The sequence below is a fragment of the Schistocerca nitens genome, chromosome 2 (assembly GCF_023898315.1).
Source record: "Schistocerca nitens isolate TAMUIC-IGC-003100 chromosome 2, iqSchNite1.1, whole genome shotgun sequence".
In the NCBI taxonomy this organism is placed as follows: domain Eukaryota; kingdom Metazoa; phylum Arthropoda; class Insecta; order Orthoptera; family Acrididae; genus Schistocerca; species Schistocerca nitens.
In genome coordinates, this window is record NC_064615.1 from 721,516,930 (window position 1) to 721,539,579 (window position 22,650).

General features: G+C 43.3%; 1 protein-coding gene across 1 annotated transcript in view; it reads right to left on the reverse strand.

Moving 5' to 3' along the window:
- Positions 1 to 22,650, reverse strand: part of LOC126235283 (protein phosphatase PHLPP-like protein) — a 405,833-nt gene that overhangs the window by 248,316 nt on the left and 134,867 nt on the right. The window contains exon 3 of the mRNA XM_049944008.1: positions 11,240 to 11,541. Coding sequence (XP_049799965.1) covers positions 11,240 to 11,541 — 302 coding nt within the window. The remainder of the gene's footprint in view (positions 1 to 11,239; positions 11,542 to 22,650) is intronic.

Below are 22,650 nucleotides of genomic sequence, written 5' to 3' on the forward strand. Positions count from 1 at the left end.
GTCAACTCACGCCATCTGGCGTTAAGTCTGGAACAGGATTCGTAATGAATGTGATAAAGAAAAGAACGTAGCTACTAGAACACTTAACTTTTGTATTGTCCTTTGGTATACAGCATTCTGGATGATACAAGTGAGACTCTATCTTGAGGTACATGCAACATTACAAATGGTTAATGGCGCCTTGCTAGGTCGTAGCCATTAACTTAGCTGAAGGCTATTCTAACTGTCTCTCGGCAAATGAGAGAAAGGCTTCGTCAGTGTAGTCGCTAGCAACGTCGTCGTACAACTGGGGCGAGTGCTAGTACGTCTCTCGAGACCTGCCTTGTGGTGGCGCTCGGTCTGCGATCCTGACAGTGGCGACACGCGGGTCCGACATGTACTAATGGACCGCGGCCGATTTAAGCTACCACCTAGCAAGTGTGGTGTCTGGCGGTGACACCACAGTATCTCATTGGCATGAATGGAAATCTGTACAGTGAGGAGTCCCGCTTCCAGGTGATCAACGAAGACATGTCTGGAGATGCCCCAGACAGTGGCGGGATACCAACCTGGCTGTCGCCCGCCATGCAGTCCGACAACCAGGAAATGGTCTGTGGTACCATTTCATTTCGTAGCAGGGCCAATTTGGTTGTCACCAGGGACACCTTTACAGCAGAGCAGTACGTCAGTGATATTGTACGTCCCGTTTTGTTGCCCTTCATGGCGAGCTGTTCTGAATTTACATTTCAACAACATAATGGCCTACTGCACATGATAATAGTTTTCGTACTTGCCAAATCTCACTTTCGCCAGCTATCTCGTCGACTCTCACCCCAACTCTGAACATTTGGAGTATTATGGGCACGGTCCTCGAACCAGATTGGGATTTTGACGATCTATCACGCGGATTGGGCAGAATTTGGCACGATATCCCTCAGGAGGACATCCAGTAACTCTGCCAATCAATGCCTAGCCGAACAACTGCTTGCAAAAGAGACAGTGGTGGACCGACGCATTATTCACTTGATCAAGTGTGGGCAGTTGAAGATCCTACCTCGGTTCTGAAGAAGAAATTTCTCGGAGGCAGGCTATTTTAATCTGTTGAGCCCTTATCTGGCGCAATGCCCCTTGAGTCCATCCTGTTGTTGTTGTTGTGGTCTTCAGTCCTGAGACTGGTTTGATGCAGCTCTCTATGCTACTCTATCCTGTGCAAGCTTCTTCATCTCCCAGTACCTACTGCAACCTACATCCTTCTGAATCTGCTTAGTGTATTCATCTCTTGGTCTCCCTCTACGATTTTTACCCTCCACGCTGCCCTCCAATTCTAAGTTGGTGATCCCTTGATGCCTCAGAAGATGTCCTACCAAGCGATCCCTTCTTGTAGTCAAGTTGTGCCACAAACTCCTCTTCTCCCCCATTCCATTCAATACCTCCTCATTAGTTATGTGATCTACCCATCTAATCTTCAGCATTCTTCTGTAGCACCACATTTCGAAAGCTTCTATTTTCTTCTTGTCGTCTAACCTGTATATTCTTTGTATTGAGTGTTTTCTGTAATGAGTCAGTAAGAAAATCATGTGCTACGTCTGTAGGTATTCGTAGGACCGTCATGTCAGTAGACTTGTTCTTCTTGATTTGGTTGGATGACGTTATCCATGCCTGCATTCCATATTCGAGTACTGGGATAGCGAAAATTTTATTTGTAAACGACACGCCTTCTGTGTTTCACTAGTCGTACTAGGTTAAGTCTGTTCTCCGCCGATCTTGTTTTTCTGTTGCATTGTTTTGCAAATTTAACAGGTCATCTGAATGAATTACCTGGTATTTTACGTTTGATTGTGGGGTGATTTCTTTTTTCTCCAGAAATGAACATTTATTTTATGTCGTTTCTATGCTTACAAATTAATGGTGTGTTGGTGTCTAAACAACGGGATTTCTGGGTGTTTGAGGCGTGTCTTCCACTTGTTAGCGAATATTTCAGCATGTTTATATAGGCGTTACCTGCTCTTTGATTTTGTAGTTTGTTGCAACGTGACACCAAATATGCACTGTCATCTACGTATCAATCTTTGCTAGCGGCCAACAACCTAGAAAAAATTTTACGAGGAAAATATAAATAAATAAAATAAAATCTTACAAGCGAGGGAAATTCCAACATTGGTCGTGTAGATTTGAAACCGTTTTTTATTACTGCATATAAATTTCAATCACAGAATTATCATCTTCAATGGAATACTAAGTCCAGTAAACTCATATAATCATGCAAAAAGTATAACTTCAAACACAGGTGTTTATCGTAAAGAACACGCCAACTAGCAGGTAAGATTCAAACTCTTTATTCTGCGTGCCTGTATTTGTAATTCGATACGTATCTGAGCCTGCGTTGATTTAAATACTGTCTGACAGTATCCTACTGTAGCTCCTAAACCTGCAATTACGAATCCTCTCATCATACTCTTTCTTTTGTCAAAATATTGTTGTTGTTCTTTAAGGCTGAGATCACATCAATAGCATGCATGATTTAGTGAAATCAACTGGATAAAGAATAGAGGATGAACTGCTTCTCGTTTTATCATGGAACCATTGTAGTTTTTACTGCGGATGATTTAAGGAACACACAAAAACTTGATAGATATTGTAATCTTGTGTAACTGAAACCGGTGAACCATAGTTTCCTTGGAATTTTTGGCAAAAGTGGTTTGCTTTCTCTAGTTGTGGGACATGGTAATGTGACGCACGGTTTTCAGTGTGTACCAGGACTTCAGACATTTACCTGCAAATAAACAAAAAATTAGCTACGTAACTTTACTTTCTCAAGGTTATGATTAAAACTTTGAGTAACCCTCATAGAAGAATATGCACAGAATGTTTAAACTTACTGACCTGTCCTATGCAGTTAAGAGAATCTGTGGCTTAAAGCCTACTATATCCTTCCGAGTGTGCAGATTTGTGTGTAAATCGTAAGACAACAATAACCAAGCACTGCAGCACGGTTCTGGACTTGTGGCGTGGACACTTCACCTGCTGGAAGACGCCTTCACCTTAAGGGAAGACATCGAGCATGAAGGGATGTAGGTCATCCACAAACGCCCGTGCCTTCGATTACTACCCCAGGCCCCATGAAAGCCCAAGTGATTTTTCCCATAGCATAAAACTGCTCCCACAACCCTGCGTCTGGGTGTGGTATATGTTTCGGGCAGCCGGTCGTCTGGGTGACGACGTATCCGGACACGACCATCACTCTGTGCAAAAGGGAACGTGATTCTTCCGACCTGGCGACATGTTTCCGTTGGTCAGATCTCGATGATCCCGTCTCTACTGCAATCATAATTGACAGTGTCATTGAGTCAGCACGGAAACAAGTAGGGGTCGTCTGTATCGGAGCCCCATGTTCAACAATGTGCTGTGAACAGTGTGCTTCGAAACACTTGTGCCTACTCCAGCATTGTTCTCTGTTGTCAGACCTACTACAGATTGCCGCATATTCTGTTTTACAGAGCGCTTAAGCCTGTGACCTGACATTCCGTGATGAGGCCTGAACGTCCAACACCTTTTCGCCTACTCCTAATTTCACCGCCCTTCATCTACTTTCTACAGATGCTCACGACAGTAGCACGATGCAGCCGACCAACTTTGCCGTTTAAGAGATTTTCATTATGAGGTACGGGGCCATAAGACTGCCCTTTGTCAAAGTCTCTCATGCCAATTGATTTCCGCATTTTCGGTCGATGTAGACACTAGAATGATTCCCCATATGTCTCTGTTCCGGCTATATACTTTTCTTGCCGTATCACGTGCCCCTCAACGCCACAAGACTCGCGGTGGTCAAACGTTTTGGCTCCTCATTGTAGAGATAGGTTACAATTAAACATTCACTACTTGAGACAGTGTGGACGAAAAAAAAAATTCCGTTCCCAGTTCTACAGGAATGACGAGCAGATTGTGCGCTGCAGGATTTGCGTCGCTAGTAGTGTTTGTCATAACCAGCCGTTAGGTGCCGGTACTGGTCTGGCGACACAGAGTTGAAACAGAGACATGTGTGCATTACAGTTGCAGACACTCAATTTGCGTCTTGACAAGGTGAGCCGCGCTTTACTCGTAAAGCTGTTTTATCACAACAACAGCAATAGTGTTGCTGCTCTTCGCGAGTACCGATACATTAAAGGAACACACGGGTAGGTCCTCTTTGCGCACCGGGGTTGAAGAACTTGATTCGGAAGTTCGCATTAACTCGCGATTTGGGAATTGCTCCTGGGAGAGGCCGACAGCTAATTGCTCCACAAATTGTTAAAAAAGTTACTGCTGCCATGGCTGAAAACGCTGATGTGCGATCTTCAAACAATGCACCAACTGTGCCACGACAACTGGACGTTCCGTGGTCCACCGTTGTTTCGGCTAGCAGCTGAGCAATCTCTAGTGCGGTTACAGGCTGCCGTGGATGCAGATGGTCGTCACACCGAACAACGTTTGTAACCTGTAACGTAAACACCGTACGCAGATAAGAAATGCTACCCTCTCATGTGCAAATTAAAATGTGTTTCTTTCAATGGTTTATTAGTTATTTCTCTTCCGCATGTCCTTACAAATATTTTCACAATGTTTAATTGTCCCACGATCACTCGTTTTTCATGGGGTCATCTGAAGTAGCGAAAACTTCATTGTAACCACTCTGTATATCCCTTGTTCACTGACCCTATCTCTTCAGTGGCGCTGGTGCTACACGCCCCTTGGGAGAACCAGTCATATTGAGACATGAAACATAGCAACATCTGTGACAAAGTTTGACGATAGCCTGGACGTTTGCAAGATTAGTCTAATGATGAACAGTGTTTGCGTGAGTTCTGCAGTTCCGTCACAGATGGCGGAGATAGATCCTTCCTTCCAGTCCAAGTGGACAACGCCCCACCCGACCCCATATTTCTGTGTTCTGGTCCTCCGTTGTTTCCTCTACTTATGGCTCAACAAGGTCCCACTGTACTTTACATTTCATCTACATTATGAACATTTTGATTTTCACGCACCATCAGCATAAACATTACATCCTAGCAGCATGAAACATCATTACTGATTACATTTTAACTATTGTGTAAAGCAATCTATTTTTTAAAAACATCATAAAATTATATCGCGATGAGTATTTTTAAAACCAGATTTTGCTTTCATCTGGTTCACACAGTAAAAAATTTTGTAAAACATGGAAAAAACTTTGGCAGAAGAGCGATTTTATCTGCTGCCAGCCTGCATCCTGGGGGCAAATGAAGAAACAATTAAAAAGAGAAAGCAGCTGATGTGGAGCAGCCCTCGGCCACTGGCGTCTCGCCCCGCTGCTCCAGCACGGTCTTTGAATCCATCGGAAGTGGTCGTCGCCAGCTGATTGCCTTGACTTGTATGAAGCAGCCTTTCGAGACAGACACCCAGTTCTTTTCTATATTCAAGCGTTAGTCTTTTGTAGTCGCTGAAACCTACTCAAGATATTTCTCGTGAGAAAATACATCTATTGAATTTAATACTATGCGGTAAGACGTCTCTATCACGGTATGCCAAATTCCGTTAGTGGAAAAACACTTCTTGAAACAACTAAGAAAAATCAATTTTCTGTTATTAGTGCGTTGCACCACTTACACATTTTCTTTAAACATAAGGTAATTAAGATCTTTGCTTTTTGGGAAACGAGTGGTCTTTTCATTGCAATCCAAAATATGTAATGCAAACCACGTGGCTGCGACTTACATGAGGAATATTATGAAGTCTTCGTGTGCCATAATGATACGTACAGAATATGTTTACTGTTTGCACTGCAGCATTTCGTCCACAGTCCTGAAAACGCTCAAATTATAAAAAATAAAGAATGCTATCCGCTGAACATATGTAAGCGTTTGTGACTGTTTCAGTTTATATCTTATTAATGCCGGCACATTAGCATATTTTTGCTACCCGCACAACATATAAAATGGCGCAAAATAAGAAAATATCCCATAAATGGAAAAGTTAGCCATTTCAAGATGGGAATGGTGGTTCAAACGCGGCATTGGCATTAACTAAAGCTTTTTCAAAGAATTTGCGACTGATAGCGTTCTTTACCAACAAATGTTGAACTATTTCACGTCTAATATGGCGTTTTCCTGGGCAGGAGGACTCACCTTTAGGTTAGCATGTACAGTATCCGATCAGAAGTATCCGGATACCCCTGTGTAATGTGGAACTGACTGCTAGGTGTCACGAGAGGCGGACCAGCCAGAGTGAAGGCAGATGGACAGTACTGTTTTATCAGCGGAGAAGCAGTGGCAGAACAATGTGTGTTAGGACAGCTCAGAGACTTCAAGTGGTAGCTAGTCGCTGGATGTCTTCTGAGTAACAAATCCATCGGGAGCATTTCAACCCTTTTAAAACTTGCCAAGTGGGTGTAGGTGATACGTAAGTCTGCATGCTTTCATGACGATTGTCACTGAAGTTAAAACCTTCTGTGCTGCTACGCTGCGTCACGTTTATTCTAGACTACCGAAATTTCAACGCCTCTATTGGAATCTTCTTCATATTGTGGTGTCCACTGCTGATTGAACAACAATCAACAGTGATACTAGAAGACCCTGATGAAGATCCCAGCAGAGGGGTCGAAAAGTCCATCGTTTAGAAGAATGACGCCGCCTAACAACCCTGAACATTTTAACTTCTGTTTGTGATATGATTTTAAAGCGGAAACGCGAAGGAACAAACACAGCTAAACGAAGACCACACAGACTTCCTGTTCTGAAGGGAAGGGGCCGTCGAGCACTGCGGAGCGTAATTGCAAAATGTTGTAAAATATCGCTTGAAATCTGCGGAAGGGTGAAGTTCCAAAGGGCTACCAGCAATCCATCTAGTACAATGACTGTGCGCAGGGAATTAAAAAAATGGGTGCGGAGGGAATTAAAAAGATGGATCGTGCAGCTCTTCATAAGCCATGCATTTCTGTAGTCAACGCTGAGCGACGTTTGGGATCGTGTAAATGCGACCCAAGTTGACGCTGGAGGAATGGAAATGAGTGATCTGGAATAAATTAATCACACCGTATACTGTGGCAATGCAATGGAAGTGTCCGGGTTTGACGATTGCCTGGAGAGTATTACCTTCCATCATCTATTGTGTTAACAGTGAAGTATGGAGGAGATGGTGTTACAGTATGGCAGTGTTTTTCATGGTTGTGGTGTGGTCCCCTTGTTGTGATTAAGCATTCGGCACGGAACACTGCACACAATAGGGGAATAATTCAAAGACGACGATTATTTGTACGGGGTGTTCAAAAAGTCTCTCCGCAGTGCCGTATGATTGTTAGCCGCGCGTGTCGTATGCCGTAATGAATACACCGAAATGAAACTCACTGAAAAATATGTTATTAATTTATTGAATATTCATTTTTACTTACAGATTTTCGCATTAAATTTTGAAAGTGTCCACCCTGCCGTTGAATACACTATTCAATTCGTCTAATCATGTTTCTAAACATAAGCTGTAACATTTCTTATGTAACAGAAGCAGTGAAAATGGATATCGCAGTTTTCAATTCATCGATGGATTTTGGACGGTCTTTATAGACAGTTGCTTTCGCTGCACCCCAGAAAAAAGGTCAGGTTGTGTTAGGCCAGGCGATCGTGGAGGCCTAAGTCCCTGTGAAATTATGCAATCACCAAAAACACCAGCAAGCAATGACATTGAAGCGCGAGCTGTGTGCGCGGTTGAACCAACTTGTTGAAAATAACCGTTCAGTATTTCACTTAACACAAGTTCTCCCGTGAAGGGGTACAGAATATCACTGCAGTATCGTTGTGCGTTTTGTTTCGTTGAAAAATGTGGGACCCGCAATCCGACGTCTAGAAATTGCAATCCAAACTCCTTTTTTCACAGAATGAAGTGGCTCCTGATGAATACACAATGGATTTGCAGTACTCCACATACGAGAATTTTGCGAGTTGATGTACCCACGCCTCATCACTGAAAAATGTTTCATTAGGACTATCCCTTCCATTTTGTTGCATGAAATTTTTGAACCAGTCTCTTGCCATGATCAGTAGTTTTCAGTTCTTGCACGACTGTCACTTTGTATGGGAAAAGTTCTAATTTTTTCCTTGCAGCTGTGTGGGCCATTCCGACACTAACATCGATTTTCTGGGCGAGTTTTCTTACTGACTTGTTCGGACTCATGAACATCTTATCGGAAATATCGAGTAGTTTATCCTCAGACAAAACGTAGGACGATCACTTCACGGCGCATCTGTCACTGAACCCTTACTTCGAAATTTGTTACTCAAATTATACAGTATCGCGATGTGGGAATGTTGTTTCCGGGAAAACTGAATTAAATGTTCGCGAACTGAAATTGTGTATTTACAGCCAGCTTTGAACAGTTGTTCATTTAAAAACACATGTTCTTCAATGGTTGGCATTTTAACAATGACAAAAACGAAACAAGCGAACAAAAGAACTAAACTTAAACGTTCATGTCAACACATAACGACACACACCAACGATACTACTGACGCTAGCTGAGATACACGAAACAGTGGAATGTTGGGAGAGTCCGCTTGAAGGGAAGTAACCCAGGCAGTTGGAAGGTAGGAGACGAGGTACTGGCAGAAGTAAAGCTGTGAGGACGGGGCGTGAGTCGTGCTTGGGTAGCTCAGTTGGTAGAGCACTTGCCCGCGAAAGGAAAAGGTCCCGAGTTCGAGTCTCGGTCCGGCACACAGTTTTAATCTGCCAGGAAGTTTCATATCAGCGCACACTCCGCTGCAGAGTGAAAATCTCATTCAGGTGTTCACAAGTTTGGGGGGTGGAGGCGTGCATTTTCTTCCTTCAGCGTGAATCCAGATCCAAAATGTTCAACAAATGGAAACGCAATGCGTCCAAGGATACCGTGCCGACACTTCACGTCAATTCTCCTCCTATGTGTTGGGACAAGGGGTGACCTGCATCCATACATGATTCCACTCCAAACCCGCACTGGTCCGTCATGATAAAGGTGGCGGTCTACGAAACAGTTACGGTGGAGATGTTTTTCTCTTTGCTCCCACAATGGAAGGAGACCGATACGGACCTCATCAGAAAAGAGCGTTGGGCCCTACCGTCGCCTTGTTCACAGAGAGTTGTTTGGTGCCCTCGTGACACTAATCCGTCTCCGAACCCGATTAAGAGAACGAGACTTGAGAGGTGGTCTTACACGCAATCCCTCCTCATAGAGCCTATTTCGCAGCATTTGTGGCGACACGTGGACTCCTGTAGCTGCTTGGAACTGCCACCGTACATGTATATTACTGCGTTGAGGGTTTCTGCTCGCTGTTTTACTCAGATATCGGTCCTGCACACCTGTTGTTTTTCTGCCGCCGAAACTTCAGATTCTAGAGACATCACTTTGATCACTGGGGTATTCGTTGCGACAGCCACCTGTCTCGTTCCCTGCTCCTTGCAGAGTGACTGTTAAGGAGGCTGTGATCGTACTTTGTTGTCCGAACCATTATGAAGCAATAAAACGCTCGTAACGAGACACAGCACTAGTACTGCAATGTTTACAGATGAAATACTGTCCCCTCTCGTAGAAACATGGGTTGTTTCCGCTAGAATTACATTGCGAACAAATCAGTGTATGGATATCATAACGTACTGAATTTCTGGGTCACAATGTTCAGCGTGAAATTTTCGGCAATATGCAACGTTTATTTTAACCATTGTAAAAACTGCCTATGATAGCATGTAAATTGTTAACATTTAAAATTTTAAAGAGTATTAATTTAAAATTTATTAACAATTTACATGATATCCCAGAGTGTTTTTATTTAAAAAGTTTTAGTCTAATTTTCGACAACTGTTTCCCAGGAACAATGTTCCAAAAGATGCCAGGAGGTTCTTTATTTTCTGTAGGTCGTAGCAACATATATAGGAGATGGCGTGATTTGTTCGCCACATACACTACTGGTCATTAAAATTGCTACGCCACGAAGATGACGTGCTACAGACGCGAAATTTAACCGACAGGTAGAAGATGCTGTGATATACAAATGATCAGCTTTTCAGAGCATTAACACAAGGTTGGCGCCGGTGGCGAAACCTACAATGAGCTGACATGAGGAAAGTTTCCAACCGATATCTCATACACAAACAGCAGTTCACCGGCGTTGCTTGGTGAAACGTTGTTGTGATGCCTCGTGTATGGAGGAGAAATGCGTACCATCACGTTTCCGACTTTGATAAAGATCGGATTGTAGCCTATCGCGATTGCGGTTTATCGTATCGCGACATTGCTGCTCGCATTGGTTGGCATCCCATAACTGTTAGCAGAATATGGAATCGGTGGGTTCAGGAGGGTAATACGGAACGTCGTTCTGGATCCCAACGGCCTCGTATCAGTAGCAATCGAGATGACAGGCATCTTATCCGCATGGCTGTAACGGATCGTGCAGCCACGTCTCGAGCTCTGAGATGGGAACGTTTGTAAAACAACAACCATCTGCACGAACAGTTCCACGACGTTTGCAGCGGCATGGACTATCAGCTCGGAGCCCGTGGCTGCGGTTACCCTTGACGCTGCATCACAGACAGGAGCGCCTGCGATGGTGTACTCAACGACGAACGTGGGTGCACGAATGGCAAAACGTCATTATTTCGGATGAATCCAGGTTCTGTTTACAGCATCATGGTGGTCGCATCCGTGTTTGGCGACATCGCTGTGAACGCACATTGGAAGCGTGTATTCGTCATCGCCATACTGGCGTATCACCCGGCGTGATGGTATGGGGTGAAGTTGGATCTACACGTCTCGGTCACCTGTTGTTCGCATTGACGGCACTTTGAACAGTGGTCGTTACATTTCAGATGTGTTACAACCCGTGGCTATACCCTTAATTCGATCCCTGCGAAACCCTATATTTCAGCATGATGATGCACGACCGCATGTTGCAGGTCCTGTGCGGGCCTTTCTGGATACAGAAAATGTTCGACTGCTGCCCTGGCCAGCAAATTCTCCAGATCTCTCACCAATTGAAAACGTCTATTCAATGGCGGCCGAGCAACTGGCTCGTCACAATACGCCAGTCACTACTCGTGATGAACTGTGGTATCGTGTTGAAGCTGCATGGGCAGATGTACCTGTACACGCCATCCAAGCTCTGTTTGACTCAATGCCCAGGCGCATCAAGGCCGTTATTACGGCAGAGGTAGTTGTTCTGGGTACTGATTTCTCAGGATCTATGCACCCAAACTGCGCGAGTGTGAATGGTAGAGAGAGGGTACTCACTGCTGGAGGTCCCTCAGGCTGTCGGGCAGGTCCCGCAGGCAGTTGGAGGAGAGGTCGAGCAGCGCGAGCCGGTCGAGGCGCAGCAGCGGCGGCGGCAGGGCGGCCAGCTCGTTGTGCGCCAGCGAGAGGGCGCGCAGCCCGCGGCAGCAGGGGGTGGCGGCCAGCGCCTCCAGGTCGCGCAGCCGGTTGCGCGACGCGTCCAGCTCCAGCAGCGACGAGCCGCACAGCAGCGCCGCCGGCAGCGACTCCAGCGCGCCGCCGCTCACGTCCAGCCGCGACGGCTGCGCCGCCTCCTCCGTCGCCTGCCGCACCCACGGAAACACTCCGTACCCTCTGTCTGCGAGGTGTCCGCAACGTATCCAAACACATGCGTGTATTTACCAAAAAAATCACCAAATGTTGCCGTACTTTTTTAACTTATGCAATTGTCCCTCTGTCTTATATTTTTCGTGAAACATTCATTTGCCATTGCATCTGTATCAGTCTTTTAATCTACCCGCGAAACGCCTTTTGTATTTTAAATTATGCGACTGAATGTATGTCTTTTTATGTCAAACATACGTTTTATCAACTGCCGTGTCCAATTTTATAGTATGTTTTAATTTTTTTAGTCTCATATGGCTGAACAGCTGCGACTTGTTTCCACTGGCAGCCACCCCCTTTCCCCCCCCCCCCACCCTCGCCCTCTTTGCCCATATGGGGCGAGGGAAATGAAATGATAATAAAGAAAAACCTACTACCAACCACAAAGTGTCCCAATAGTAAACAAATTCACACCCCAAGATAATGTAAAGGCGCGTTTCCATTGAGCTGAGAGCATGTTTTTGTTAGGAACATTGTGTGCAACATGTTCCCTCAACATGTTGGCAACACTGTTCGTTATTCGCATTCCCGTTTACACTAGCGACCAACATTTCTACGTATTCGCATAGTCTGCTGCGGTGAACTGATAGGTTACTTCTTTGTGTATTCCCATCAAGAGATATGCTATGTTAAGTGAAGAGGAAGAATTAATGACATTTGGTGCTGCATTAATAATACTTAACGAAATGAACAGACGAAGAAAACGACGTAGTCGTCGTTGGTGGACCAAAACATACTATAGGAGACGTGGCGGGAATGAGATGCTTTGTGAGCTAAATCTGGAAGACGTTTCTGCCTTTCGTAACTTCACTAGGGTGTCGCCGTCAGATTTTGAAATGTTGTTGAATATTATAAGACCAGTTGTTGCAAAGAAAGACACAAATTTCAGAAAAGCAACCCCTGTGAACCAAAGACTTGCTGTTACTCTTCGTTTTCTGGCATCAGGAGACTTCTATCAAAGCCAGCCATATCTCAGATAGTTCCATATCATCCAGGAAACGTAGATATTTAAATACAAACCACTTCGTTTCGTAAAGTGTGTCAGTAGCACATCCAGATTTTTTACATTCCTCTATTTTTCTTTTCTCTCGTCGGTACTGAGACACGAGAGATTTTATTTTTTGTCCACGTCACTGCTGCTGGTGCCAAGCACCGCAGCAGCTTTTTGTAATGAATCATGTTTGATTTTAGTATTTTTGTAACCTGCGCAACGTACATTCCACAGGCACTCCTCTGCCTCATAGAGCGATATCAATTGGAAAATTGTGTCTCGTGACCGCTCCATTTCAAATAAAAATGAAGGGACATCAAATAAACGCACCACTACACTCCAGCAAAACAAACACCAAAACACTCACTCAGAGCAAAGGAACACTAGCACTGCGTAGTGGAATTTAGTGGTAGCAGGCCACGAGCAATGTTTCTTTGATCTCTACCGACGCAGCCGTGGAACATTGATTTTGTGTTGCGAACATGTTGCCAACATGTTGCGAACATCGGTTGTCAATTACTAGCCACGAACAATGTTGCGAACAATGTTGCGAGCTCAGTGTAAACGCGCCTTATAATATCCCTTACGTGTTTACATTCCTAACCGTAACTCAACTGTAACAATGTAATATTTGGTATATATTAATGCAAAATTTTCTAATAACAAAATGTAACCCACAAAGAAAACATCGCTGTTGTACAACCAACAATTATTGTCCAGTGCAACTGTTCACAACAAATACCAAAAACTGTAATTTTGTAATATGTATACTAAATAATTATAATTGTTGTCATGCATGGTACTGAAAAACCATAAAATGTGATTTATTATATTAAAGAACAGTTTTCCAGAACAAAAAGTCGAAAGACCCGTTTGACAATTCCAAAGACAATAACACAACTAAAGATCGTATGTAAGTGCGTTCTATCTTACTCCAGAATGTTTAGTTCGTAAGAACACAAGCTTCTTGTAAACACTAGCCAGTAGTTATTTGAAGATGGCCTAGTAAGCCGAAAACTAGTTCATACAAATAAAAATCAATAGAACAAAAAACCGCCTAAATCTTATTCAACCCTCAAGAAAAAAGAGTCACTCATCCAATTCCCACACTTCTCTTCCTAGAGCACCCTCGGATCTGATACATCAGTTACAAAATTTACTTCCGGGACCTAATTTCCCACCCACTAATAAGCAATCCAGGTACCACGCTGCGCCGCTAGATCAACATTCCACCTCCATGCCTGATCCATCCTATCCCGCCGGAATTTTAACCAACTCCCCCTTCCCAACGACGGAATAAGTCCCGATATGTACCCCTCTTTTCATCCCTAATCATAACGCTCCACCTGACACCATTCTCCCTTTTTCTCCTTCTCCCTTCATCCACCTAGCTGAATTCTATTCAAAACCTAATGGTCTACAGGGCCTCATAGTCATGTTCACCATCACACCGAAATGATTGTAATTTTTTCATGTGTCACCTAGTATCACCATAAAACCATGGCAGCATTCAAATTCATCAGTGATTATAATGTAACTATAATATAAAAACACATGAACCAAATAGCTGCGTAACCACTTTAACTACTCGAAAGAACCAATTCACTTTTGTAATAAGTCAAGGCCTGTCGGATTACTCTTCCCCCTCTCCTGCCAAACCCCAACAGAAATGTACAATACTACTTGGTTTCTGGCTGTGTTTGAACTTCTTTTTATTTATGATGGTTTCATTCATGATTTTGGACATTAATAAATTTTTCTAGTACTCGGGCGATACTTTGCCACATACATAGATTTCAGTTTATACATCGACAGTTGCTTATGCTACAATATTATACCATGAAAATTAGATTTCCAGTAAATAATAGTAAAAGCGTGTAAAACAAAATATCGCTTATTCTTATTACGGAAAGTCATTTTGATGTTGTTTAAGAAACTTATTTATATTTTTATCGATTTAACAATCCACAACATCAAATTTATGACGAAACATAACGTCAGTAACTTTAGGAATATTCATCTTATTTTGATGTCTCTGTTAATGTTCGTCATTACCACAATTATCTAAAATGACCTAAAATTGTGAATTATAGTCATTAATTTGAAACTATGTTAACAATAAAAAGCAGAAGTTACCTAGACAGTCATTTAAGCTATAAAACTTTCTGGAAGCTTCAAGAACAATTAGCAGTTGACATACAAGCTGCAAGGGGTGTAAGTGCACATATTACTATTGGTGACTGAGGACGGCGTACTGAACATCGTTACATCAATATCTACGTCATCTGCAGACTAAAAATTACAGCTATTACAAGTCGTATGTTTTTATGTTGAGTAATACCTCCAAGTATTAACGCTGATTTTCCGCTGAGCAGCAAGTCATTTGTTGATGTGTGGATGCATGGAGGGAAAACGGTTAGTCTATACTGACAGGAGTAGTCCACTTCGTGGTGCAGTTATGATCACGCAGAAAACAACAGGTCGTAAGATTTGTCACTTGCTTGTGGGAAAACTGTTCAGTACAGAGGAAAGTAACCAACACACTAACGTGTGTACATATTACGGTGCTACAATTAAAACTATCTGCATTTATACCCTGTATACTATCTGGATTGGCATCAAACGCGTCATTCTCACTCTGACACTCGTTCTTCATCTGAGGTTATGAACATGATGTGAAGATGTTTCATTTGTGTGGCTAGAAAGACAATGCATCGTTTCATATCTTTTATGTGCGTTCAGATTTCATATTTACATTGTGATTTTGGACAGTGTTTGTGATTGGAATGGATGATGTTAAGTGGTAACAAAACATTGGATTCTGCAAACAAGAAGTTACACTTCGAGCTTGTCATTTACGAATCCCAGGAGCTATTGAAATATGTTTATATTATGGAATTATGAAGATCCCTTGGCACAGAATCTACATCCATGTTAAGCGAATAATTAACAGTATCTGTGAAGATTACTCTCCTGAACTTTAGTAATAAACATTGCTACCAAAGTAATTATCACTCATGTGAAGTGACAGCAATTTTTAATAATTTCAATATAAATAACAGAGGGAAGATCTTTACATCTTCCATTTCCCCATTACTCCTCCAAATTGCACATCACTGCCATCAAGTGGCGCTGAAGAGTAATACGGTGCAGTGAATCATTTAACTTTCTGGCAACAAATACTTTTTCGATGTCATAGAATGTTTTCCTTTATCTTTTTTTGTTTTTTTTTTAAAAAAAAGTCTTTTTATCTACAGACTTCTTCTTCCCTATCTTTTCTCCGTACCCGAAAGGGGTGGCATTGTTATGACGGTTTTGGGGATGTTTGTGGTAGTCGGCGGCTCGGTGTCCTTCCGGATGCCACGTATTTTTATGTACACTGCCCGACAAAAAATAAAAAAAGTGAAGGACGCACAAGACGTCATAAGATGTCACTGTAACTTCATACACGTACACACCTTCGACAGGTATGTCAATCATTAGAGTTGCAATTCCTCGTAACAGAACGGCCACCACAGTCCATTAGTATTGTTCGTGTTTAGTGTTGTTACCAGGGCTGTTAAGAGTACATAAGAGACGTGAACAGCGTCAGATGTTGTGTGGTCACTGTGAAGGACATGGAAATACCGCGTGAGAAAGCGTTATCAACGCCTAAAAGAGTTTTAAAGGGGCCTCACTGTGAGTTTTCATTTGGCTGACAGGTCAAATCAAGCAATATACAGCTTTGTGGGGCATTCGCATGTGACAGTGGCCCGAAGTCCTACTTCATGGGGACGTGAGGGCTGTATACTCTCGTTCAACGTAGCGGTTGACCACTTGCGGCCACGACAAGGTAGGATTGCCACATTCTGCACCAGCCACATCCTAACTACTACGCATCTGCGCCTGCCATCCGAGAAAAAGCAATGGACTCCCTGCAAGTTCTGTGTCTTCCTGTCCAATGGTTGGAGAGTAGCGACGGCCGGACGAGGGGATTACTGTCCCATGCGTAGGGTGCTGTCCACACCACAACACGAATGGGAGCGCTTGTAGTGGTGCTGTAAACAGGTCACGGCTAGTAGTGATTGAGGGAACTATCGCGACACAGCGGAACGTCACAGACATCCAACCGTAGAATTGCCGCAAGGGCGTATCCTGCCACCTGGCCTTCATCTCCTACACACAGCCAACATCACTAAACCACTACATCCCTTGTACTTACTTCAGTGTTCTGATATGATTCCGTTTTCCTTGCTACCCATTCCACCTTGCATTCGTATCAACGATTCTTCCAACCTCACAGCAATAACTTCACATCCGTGTGAAGCTAGTGGTACCTGTCCACCACACCAATTCTACAAAATCCAAGGGAATTATTATTCAGAACGGCCCAAGCTTCCGTACTCTAGCCCTATCTCTATCTTTATCTTCACCTGTATCTCACGGTCCACAACCGTGAGTCCATAGAAGAAAAATTAAAATATCTTATGTTAACACTTTATCAAAAGCTGCCATGGACCCCCGCTTACTATCATTCCGAAGAAAAGATCATGTGGACTTAACCTAACAATCCTTCAACTATCACACGTGTCTACACTATCCTCACATGTCCCATCCACGCCTATGGAAATCTGGCATCGATTTCGACAACATACCATTTCTGTAACTCCCTCCAAATAGTTGAATATTCTCCACCTCACAGTCTATACCCGTTTATGCTCCTTCACTCATATCCTGCAGTAGTTTATAAAGACTACAAAATTCCACAGACAGGTGTAACGCCTTCCACAGTCCTATGTCTCCCACAAAATCGACTCGCAATACAGCTCACACGCTCACTGTTGAGAATCCTAGCTGGCAGCCGCGTGCCTTAAGTCCTTTTCCTGGATAACTTCAACCGCCTTGCCTTGCTACATCAAGCAGTCATTCCTGAAATCTATTCATTCTATCAACTATGACCTCCCCTATCTCCACCGAATGAAGGCTCAAATCCCCTCTTTTTTCCTACATAGGTGCAATTCTACCATCCTCCTACCACCTACATCCCATCCAAGGGTTGCCTGTAGATTAGGGCTTATTGAGTCCTGAATGACAGTTGTTTGATGAAAGCACCCATTTGCTAACAGTCTCGGTTATTTGGGGGCTGCTGTTGGTTCCTGATCGATTCTCAGAAACGACGGACTGAATTTTGTTTTAAGACTGTTATGTTGTTATGTGATCTGGCCGTCTCTGTGGTGGCCGTCCTGGTTACAGAAAAACTTGTCAGAAACACAGCAGTCGCAAATAACTAGCTATGTCACGTCGCATACTAAGTGATTTTTTACTGCCAATAATTTGTTGTTAGTCTTACAGTTTGAGTGAAACTGCTAGGCGAAGTCGGGTCGTGCTAAGTGTGGCCCCTGTTCAAATGCCAGTACAGTATGCAATTTCAGTCCTGTGACGTGTTAGTTAAACCTTTATTTATTGTGCCTTATTGTACCTTGAGTGGGCAAGTGATCCTTGATCTCAAGGCGGTCTGTTCTGTGAAATTCTGGCACCTGTTGTTTCAGTAAACTACAACAGGAAATTTAATGAACAATTGCTGTTTAATTCACTGGATCTTTTTCTGCCACCAACTGATTCGAATAAGCGTAACAATAAATTTTGTAGGCAAATCCTTTTCAGTTCATTGGATCATTTTATTAAAGTTCGCCACCAGTTGATTTTAATATGTGTAACAGTAAATTCGGTGGGCCAGTTGTTAAAATCATTGATCATTTCATTAAATTCTGATAACAATTGCGTTTCTTAAGTTGTAATAATAACAGTAAATTTAGTTTGCTGTTGATGTCTTGCTCTCTGATCTTTTTATCAAGTTCTCCCAGCAGAAAGTCTATTAAATCAGTGTAGTACATTCTGTGGGCAAGGATTGTTCAGATACGTGGTGTCAATGCTTACTACCCTTAAGAATAATAGCAAACAAGCTTAGGATTGCTACTTAATGTTAATGTCATTAAACTGATGTGTTGAGTTTTCTGCCACCAGTATCATTTGGTAAAGTCATATTAATGAATGTTAGAGGTACGAGCTATCCCATCTGTTATATTTTACACTTGTGAAATTTTCTGCTTGATTAAATAAAGTGGTTCGTTTAAACTTGAATAAACTTAATCTGGTACCTTATCACTCAATACCAGCTTGCTACCGCTTTCAGATACAATTTTCCTGACGTCGGTATGATCTACCTGCAGCCGGAGTAGGTATCCGGGGGAAGAATGTTACGTCAGTCTTTCCCTAGTACTCCTAAGGACCTAAGAGGCTGGCTCAAGTGCGAGTAATTTTCCCTGGACGGAAAGTCTGTTCAAGCAACGGCTGGGAAACAATGTTTCAAAAACCCTGTCAGCAGGCAGTATTTTGCAGTGGAGTGATTAATGAAAGCGGGAAATGTTTAATGAAATCGTCTGCTAACAGCTATTGACAAGGGAAACACCCCATCCCACCCCCCTACGATTTGGTGGTAAGTTGGCCCAGTGGATATCCCATCGAAAACTAAACACAGATAAAGCATAAAATGTGAAGAAGGTGAACTGTGAAAAAAAAGTAAAATAGAAACAGGGCATGGTCGAAGCTCAAGGTGTGTTCACTGAGGAGTTAGCAAAAACGATGCCGTCGTGGTTATGTGGTCACGGAGTTGGACTGCGAAGTGGGAGATCCGTCTTCAGTATACCAATACATTTTTTTCACAGAATTTTAAACGGTCCTTCCATACTGACGCCTGTGTTCGCTGTATTCAGATTTATGTCTGTGTGATGGTCTGATGTCCGTTTACAACAGCGAGGTGTAATGAAGGGACCTTCAGACGTACGTACCACCTATTTGTTCTAACCAAGTACCAAATTTTATGATTCTTGCGTCCGTTTTTGAAATTTTGTCTCTTGAAGTCCTTTGTTGTAACATAGCTCACATGCGCTTATTTGTTGTTTTCATCTCTGTGAGAGGTCTATGCGGAAGTCTTGCCTGCTCTCCCTATCCATCACATTTACTTGCGACGGAAATATATATTCTTACTATATGACTCATATTCTATCACCAACGTTTAGTATGAGAACTACCAGGACTACAGAACGAGAGCAGGCATGCCAACGACCCGACAGACAGTTTATAATTTTTCGAAAAAAGAAAAATATGAAGTAAGAGGGAGTTTTGAACATAGATCTCCCCCTTCGCAGTCCAGCACCGTGACCACAAAAGCACAACACTCAATTCTTCTTCTAGACTTGCGTATGGAATGCGCTACGGCTGCACATTTTTGGTTGGAAGTCGTTGACATTTAGTGATTGCGCGCACGATAAGTAGGCAGTGTGCTATATTCGTTGTCGCGGAAATGTGAGTCAGGCTGTAAAGGATCCACATTAATTATCCAATAACAGAATGACAAATCGATAGTTAACCATCTTCGATCGGGAAAGTGCAGATGACGTGCAGGGTTAGTTACAGCACGCGCGAGAACATTCGGAGAAACAGAGAGACTGTCTGAAGTAGGCAGTTAATGGAATAAGATGTAGCGAGTGTGGTCACTCTGCGAAGTCAGAACATAAAGTATACAATAGTCTGACCAAATTAATCTGAAGAGAAGTTAGTCGTATTTACTAATTAAAAAGCTGAGCAGTGCGCTAAGATGATTATTCTCTGTATAAAGTCAACTTGTGATAACTACGAAGGGTGTTTAATAAGTAATGCAACACATTCTTTCCTGAAAGCAGGTTAGTTTTATTCAGGTTCCCATACACCATATTACTCCCCACTCTTTTGGCTACAAAATCCTATTTTTCAACATAATGTCCATTCAATGCGACGGCCTTACGCCACTTCAGTGGGAGGGCCTTTATGCCCAAATGGTACCACTCCACTGGTCACATCGGAGCCAACCTCTTGCTGGATCAAGATCGTCCCCATCATCCATGTACTGCTACCCGCGAAGTATACCCTTCATGGGGCCAAACAGATGGAAATCGGAAGATGCAAGATCAGGGCTGGTTGTATGGTGGATGAGCAAGAACAGTCCAATGATGTTTTGTGAGCTTCTCTCGGCTGTGTAGGCTTGTGCGACGTCTTGGGTTGTCATGGAGAAGGAAAAGATAGTTTGCATTTTTTGTGACGACGAACACGCTTAAGTGGTTTCTTCGATTTCCTGAGGGTGGCACAATACACTTCAGAGTTGATGGTTGCGCCATGAGGGAACATAATAGCTCGTGCAGAGTCCCAAAAGTCCGTTGCCATAACTTTACTAGCTGAGAGTGGGACTTTGAACATTTCCTTCGGAGGAGAGATGGTGTGGCGCCATTCCATGATTGTCGTTTTGTTGCTGCTTCGAACTGATTAAACCCATGTTTCATCATCTGTGATGATGTTTCGACAAAAAACTATCGCGATCAGACTGGTAACGAGCAAGCAGTTCCACACATACGCTTTGTCGTTGCTCTTTACGATCTTCTGTTAGGCGGAAAGGGCCCCAGCGGGCACACACCTTTGACTACCTCACCTGGTGGACGAGTGCTTCAGCATTACCAATGGAGACATCCAATTGGGCAGCAAGGTGTCTGATTGTGATCTGTCGATCACCTCTAACGAGAATGTCTGCACGTTCCAACATTGCAGGACACAGTTGTGTGCGGCGAGCCAGAACGCGGAGATCCGACAGGTTTGCACGACCTTGTTTCAATGATGACAGACCCCTCTCCCAATTACTCACCGTTCTTTTGTTCACTGCTGGATCTCCATAGCCATTCTGATTGCGAAGACTACGTATAGCGCTGCCATCAATAGGAACTTCATGAAACCATATGGGCTGAAGCGGAATATTTCACGATGTCCCATAACAAATTCTGCATTTTTTCAATGTAAACTCGCGGAGAAAAAAATGAGCTACTTTAATTATTGATCGGCCTTCGTACCATATGGGTGTACTGGTTGTACGTATAGTGTCGTATGCTTTTGTAATGGTGTGGCTAATACGCAACATCTGGGAAGAAGAATGTTAAAGCGGATATATTCTGGAGGTTTTCTGTTGTAGATCTCTAATAAATTGCCTACATCACATACAGCAAGTGCGGTATGAATACGCGTAATAGCACTTCAAGAGGTTAACATGCATACTAATATGTGACATGCACTATATACAGCCATATCTAAGAGTATTCCACAAACTGAGAACATAATTCGTCGACCCGACCAACGTTATTATTGTAACTCGTTACAGACTACATATTTTTCTTAGTTTTGAAGAATATAAACCAAAAAGAAATTAAGTTTTCGTTAATGAGTAAAAATTACCGCGTCAGTCCTTTCACGTTATTTAACACTGTATTTGATTAATTAACGAAGCGATTACCGAGCAATGTGGCGCAGTGGTTAGCATACTGGACTCGCATTCCGGAGGACGACGGTTCAAACCCGCGTCCGACCATCCGGATTTAGGTTTTCCGTGATTTCCCTAAATCGCTTCAGGCAACTGCCGGTATGGTTCCTTTGAAACGGCACGGGGCCTGATGACCTCGCTGTTCGGTCTCCTCCCCAAAATCAGACAACCAACGAAGCGATCATACACTCCTGGAAATTGAAATAAGAACACCGTGAATTCATTGTCCCAGGAAGGGGAAACTTTATTGACACATTCCTGGGGTCAGATACATCACATGATCACACTGACAGAACCACAGGCACATAGACACAGGCAACAGAGCATGCACAATGTCGGCACTAGTACAGTGTATATCCACCTTTCGCAGCAATGCAGGCTGCTATTCTCCCATGGAGACGATCGTAGAGATGCTGGATGTAGTCCTGTGGAACGGCTTGCCATGCCATTTCCACCTGGCGCCTCAGTTGGACCAGCGTTCGTGCTGGACGTGCAGACTGCGTGAGACGACGCTTCATCCAGTCCCAAACATGCTCAATGGGGGACAGATCCGGAGATCTTGCTGGCCAGGGTAGTTGACTTACACCTTCTAGAGCACGTTGGGTGGCACGGGATACATGCGGACGTGCATTGTCCTGTTGGAACAGCAAGTTCCCTTGCCGGTCTAGGAATGGTAGAACG